At 32.9% G+C, this 6,145-nt stretch overlaps 1 protein-coding gene across 1 annotated transcript in view; it reads left to right on the plus strand.

Moving 5' to 3' along the window:
* RB1CC1 (RB1-inducible coiled-coil 1) overlaps positions 1-6,145 on the plus strand; it is a 73,115-nt gene that overhangs the window by 12,505 nt on the left and 54,465 nt on the right. The window contains exon 5 of the mRNA XM_008591664.1: positions 1,717-2,140. Within this exon, the coding sequence (XP_008589886.1) occupies positions 1,717-2,140 (424 nt within the window). The remainder of the gene's footprint in view (positions 1-1,716; positions 2,141-6,145) is intronic.

Genomic DNA, 6,145 nt, shown 5'->3' on the forward strand with positions numbered 1-6,145 from the left:
CACTGTAAGTTTGTTTCTCGTAGGCCATATGTTTATTATTACCGAGATTTATTTTTGAGCCTTTTATATTAGTGCTTTATAGATTGTAGTTTTTATAGATTTATAAATTTATAATTTGAAAGTTAAGGTCGATTTTATTTACCATGTATTTTGTCTCCCACAGTTCTTATTATGGAGTTGTTTTACTTATGAGAAAGGCTCAAAATACTTTTGAAATCATTTACAAAATCAAGAATCTTTGCCTGTTTTTTGCCCAATAAGGAAAAGGCAAAATGTAAAAATAACACACCTAATTGAAATGGAAAAGTTACCAAACATTGGACTACAAAGGAAAACTTTTAGTTTCTTTTAAAATATTGCCATCCTGATACAGGTTTGATAACATGGAAAAGAAGCCATTATGTTCTAGCTCTCATTTAGGTGGCTTTTTAATTCTTTGCATAGAAACACATCTAATTATGCATTGGTTCTGAATATAACTCTTAACCGTGCATGTGTGTGCATGCACACACTTTTGATATTTTGCGTTCAGTTTTTTTGGTTTTGGTTGTGTTTTCTTGTTGTTTTTTATGAACTTGATCTTGAATTAGAGGCAAGTAGCATCTTTCCTTTCCTTCCTGCCTTCCTTTCTTTTGTTTGTTCTTTTGTTCTTTCATTCTTTTTTGCCTGCCTCTTCATTCTTTTTTTTTTCCTTTCTTTAGGTAACCTCTTTAATTCATGTTTCTCTATTTTGTGATATGAATATTTAGATAGATTTTGGCCTCAAGTTGACAATGGGAGAAATCTTGGCAGGAAAGATAATGATTAAGACTAGAAAGATCTTTTTAAGGTTTATATAATAACCTTTTCAAGTAACTATTTTTTGGAAGGTTGTATTAGCTATGTCAGTTTATGGAGGAGCCTGTGTCAAAGCTGCTACATATGGTTTTATAGAAGTCAGGTCATCAAGATTTCATATTTTCCCCATGCTTTTGACAACATGCATCTGTCTATTTTGGGGATGTGATGAATGGAAGAGTTAACCTAATCTTTATTAAGTGTGTTCATTTTAAACTGTGTTTCATTATATCTAATATATTTGATTGACTTAAAAACAAAGGGTTATATAGTTACGTGTTGCTTAACAACAGGGATACATTATGAGAAATGCATCATCAGGCAATTTTGTCATTCTGTGAACATCATACAGTTTACTTACACAAATCTAGATGGTATAGCTTGCTACACACTTAGGCTATATGGTATAGCCATTATAATGGCTGTTATAATGACCATGATATATACTGTCTGTTGTTAACTAAAACATGGTTATGTAGCACATGACTGTATGCTAAGGGACTACTATGATGAATCTTCTTTGTAGATTCGAATTTGTAATACCTTAAGGTTTGGTAGAAGCCAAGTGTTCACTTGTCTAGTATAATATAGTTAGCTTTATTTTTTTTCCTTTTTTAATTTTACTTACTATTTTAAAATTTTTTTGAAAATTTATTTATTTAGCTTTACTTTAGAGTGATGTTTTAATGTGTTATGATATCTCTCTCCACTAAACTAGACCTTTTTTAGTGTACAGCTAGCTCATAGTTTAGTTTATATATATATAATGTAATAGAGAGGTGGTAAGATTTGTGTGTGTAATAACAAAATGTGATTTAATTCAAACATGCTAATCCCCACAGTCTTACTGTTTTACTGACAGCTCGTTTGTATTTTAAGTTTAGGAACTGCAGTTTCTGTAATGGCCAAGATTCCACTGTTGGAGTGTCTAACCAGACATAGTTACCGGGAATGTTTGGGAAGACTGGATTCTTTACCTGAACATGAAGCAGAGAAGGCTGAGACGAAAAGATCCACTGAACTGGTGCTCTCTCCTGATATGCCTACAACAACTAACAAATCCTTGTTAACCTCATTTCACAAGTCAGTGGAACATGTAGCCCCAGATGCCACAGATGTTGAAAGTAGAAAAGAAGTTAGGGAGTCTTGTCAGAGTACTGTCCAGCACAATGAGACTTCAGCAGATGCTAAGGACGACGATCTGCCCTTTTTCAATGTTTCTTTGTTAGACTGGATAAATGTTCAAGATAGACCTAATGATGTGGAATCTTTGGTTAGAAAGTGCTTTGATTCTATGAGCAGGGTAAGTAATGCTGATTTGATATTTCTTATGACTTTACTTTAAATTGTATTACTTATTTATAGTAAATATTTTATATAATAGGAGAACGAGTACTATAGTAAAATTAAGAGGCCTTGGAGTGAAGCTTTTTAACGTAAGTTGAATCAAATTATTTAATTTGTAACCTTATTTATTAATTGACTGTAAATTTGTGAAGATTAAAGGTAAAATTTCTAGTGGTATGAAAATGATTTATATGCAATAAGGGAGTAGCCATCACCCAAAAGAAGATATTAAATATTACCATCACCCAGAGAGTCCCCTTGTGCCTCTTTACAATCACCATCTCCCTAGAGAAAACCATTTTCTGATTTTTTTTTTTTTGGCGGCTGGCCAGTAAGAAGATCTGAACCCTTGACCTTAGGGTTACCAGCACCACACTCTCCCAAGTGGGCTAACCGGCCAGCTCCCTCTTTCTGACTTTTTAAAGAAGAAATTTTAAATACTGTATCTGCTGGAGATCTTTAAAATAGAAAACTTAGATGTGATTTGTATTTTATAATTGTGTTTATGTTTTGGATATTATGTTTTAGAGCTTACTTTTTGGATAAACTTGCAAAAACTTTTACCTGAAAATAAATACCTCTTCATATCCGATCCACAAGCTGATACAAAATTTCTGAAGCCAGAAATGAAGTTGATAGGGCACATGTTTCAGTGATGCAGAAAAATTAAATAAGTCTTGAAGGTTGCTTTTGTCAAAAGATAATGGTAAGAATAGTTATTAAACTTTTCTCCAGGGGCATTCATTTGGAAAAGAGATTTGATCTTTGATTCGCTCTTGAGAGAAAGACAGCACATTGTCTGGGATGCCCAGAAAACAGCATACACTTTTCTTGTTTAAGTTATATGACATAGAAAAATGGAAAAATTTAAGAAACGTAGGTTTCTTAATTCTTTCAGTATCCATTTCCTTGACATCCTATAGAGTAGGCATTTGAATCAATTAAGATATGTTTGCCAGGAAAGCAAAGTGTATACTATATTTTGCAAAGATTACTGACAAAAATGAATGAAAGCTAGTGTTTCTGCTTAAACTATTGACATTTGGTAGCCTAAAAATTTCTTTTATGATTGTAGATAATCACCCACTTGATTGTGATCAGGATAATTGAGGTGTCACTTTTTATAGTTAAAACTGCCAGAAGTCAGAGTATGGTTGCAGACTCTGAGGAGAACCTGAAATCTAGCAGAGTCATAGGTTTTCTTCACTTTATTTGTCAAGAAGAAAGAAACAATGATCCTCTTCTGGCTTAATAATGAAAATTTGCAAGTATTTATACCTGTCGAAAACAGAAGTTAGCTATACTGTTTTTTAGTAGGAGATCACAATACTGACTTCTTAGAGGTTAAAGGTTACTTTCATAACATATAGCAACAACATCTGAAGGCTTTGCGTTATTTTATATGGCAATTATATTACAAACGTACAGTATAAACTTTCATTTGTTTATACCGGTTTGTTAAAAAATTAGTTAACATGACATAAAATGTTGCCTATAATGCTTCACTCAGTTGCACATGCTCTTTAGACTAAAAGAACATTATTTGCTGTAAAGTAGTGAAAACTCATTTTTGGATGAGTTTGTTTTTATATTTTTGCTTACATTTTACACAATATGTGATGTTATGTAAATGAGATGTATCGCGTAAGAAATGGCACTTTGCCACTATGTTTTACATTAATATTTTTTTCCTTTCAGTAGTTCCATATACAAGTATTTATTCTTGATACCAGCAGTGGCATTTTTAAAGACTTATAGAACTGAGTATGGGCTTTCTCTCTGATTAGAGATGGTTCCTTTTTATCTCTACAACAACTAACCTGTTTGATACCTGATAGCAGTAGTGCTGTTTGCCAGTGAATTAATAAAATATGTGCCAAGGTTTGACGTTCCATAGAGCAAATTCTGTTTAAAGCCATCATTTTTACAGACTAATCCCAATTGCAGCAGTATTTGTCACAAGTATTTCCAATTGCCAAATTCAAATATGTTTCTCAGGAAATTAGTCAAGACAGGTATTTTGGAATTTAGGATTTAGAATCACAGGCCCTCAACTCTCGGCACTGCCATTTATGTATTAACCTCTGTCATATATAATGTTACTTAACAGTTTGAATTCCCAGTTTTATATTTGTAGGAGGTGACAGGTGCTAGTTTTGTGAATTATTTACCCCCCCCCCCCCCAATTTAATCTATCAGGAAAACCTTAGAATTGTTGTTGCATTTTTGTAGACACATAGTTTTTTAGGTTTCAGTGAGTTCTTGCTATAATGACTCTTGGATGTTCTATTTCAGATTATACTACAAAAGGCAAACTGATTTGTGTTTCTGATTAATAATTAGATTAATAATTAGAACTGATTAATAATTAGAAGTGTGTGCTAACTCACTTCTAAGCTGTCTGGATTAATGCTGGCATAATTTATCGAATCTTAGTATTTCAGTCAACTTGTGATCTTATGGAATATTATGAAACTTTTATTTTTATAGTTTCTTCTCTAAGGCAAGGATCATGTTAGCTTTATAGTTGTCAAAGAAAGCCCAAGGTTAAAAATTACTGTAGCACTAAGTGTTAAGCACTGAAAATTTGCTGAATAATTATTAATATGGTTAATTTGATTCTGTGGTTTCTATATATATTATCTAAAACATTTCTTCAATGACTTTATTCAGAAATTTTAAATTTTATTGCCAATGGAATAAAATACTAAATGCAACAAGATTTTTAGGAAGCCATGTTATGTAAACTTTATTCAGTGAATCATAAAATACTCTTTCATGTTTGTCAGTGCAGTTGTATTATACTTTCAATGAATTTTGACATACAGAAACATCATAATCAAGAGCCTTGGTTTTTGGTTTCTTTCATCTTGTTTAAATCATTCCTCTATTAAGTTTAGATATAGTTGCAATTGTGCTCAATTTGAAAATTTGAACTAATTTTCGTCATCTTTTCAGCTCTTTATCACTGTGATAATTTATAAGCAGATTCTGTTTTGCATAATACTGTCGAATGGAAATGTGTGCACATTGGAACTCAGTGACCACAAAATTGAGAAAAGTGAGAAAACCTGTACATATGCACAAATTTCAGTAAGACAATACTATGCAAAGTGAGTGCTGCCTATATATACATAAATAATAATATGACTGTTAACTTTTTTTGGTGGTGTTAGAAATGCAGCCTCTTATTAACTACTTGAATTCTTGATAATAACAGTGGAATAATAGTTCAGTTTTAACTGCTTTTGTATGCTCTGTGTAAAAGACACCATACATAAAATAAATAAGTCACAGTCCTTTTGACTGTAGAGATCAGAGAAGACATCATGAGGGAGGTGGTATTTGACTAGGACGTTTATACAGGGACAGAGGTGGACTTAAACAGCTAGGCAGTGTATGCAATGTGAACAAAGATCAGAGGTAGAAAAGCACAGGGTTTGTCTTGAAGTAACAGCTGATTCAGCTTGAAAATATGGTTGGCCTGGAAAGATTTACTGGTAACGAATTACTGAAGCTTTTATTCAACATTTATTGGATATTATTTGTGGGCAGAAGGAAGCCATTTGGGGCTTTTATCAGGAGACAGCCATAAGAAGTCAGTAGTAAAAAATATCATGGTTGATATCCACATGTAGATATTAGTAAACAGTCAGGAACACAGTCTGAGAATTTATGAGACAGATCAGGGATTGAAATAGGTTTGGGAGTTACCTCCATAGAAGTTATGCTTAATGCTGAAATCATATAGAGGATAGTAAAAACGGGCTAAGGACAAAGTCAGAGATAGAGGAAAAAGAGCCAGATAAGGATGCTGTGGGGGAAACAGTAGAGGGAATGTCCCAAAGTCTGTGGAGTTTGGAAAAGGTTGTCTGCTATGCTAAATGTACAAGAGCCTCTAGTAGAGTTGAGGTCATTGGTGAACTTTGGCCAAGCAGTTGTTATGGAAAATGAAGAGAAA

The sequence above is a fragment of the Galeopterus variegatus genome, unplaced genomic scaffold, assembly GCF_000696425.1.
Source record: "Galeopterus variegatus unplaced genomic scaffold, G_variegatus-3.0.2 Scaffold7142, whole genome shotgun sequence".
In the NCBI taxonomy this organism is placed as follows: Eukaryota; Metazoa; Chordata; class Mammalia; order Dermoptera; family Cynocephalidae; genus Galeopterus; species Galeopterus variegatus.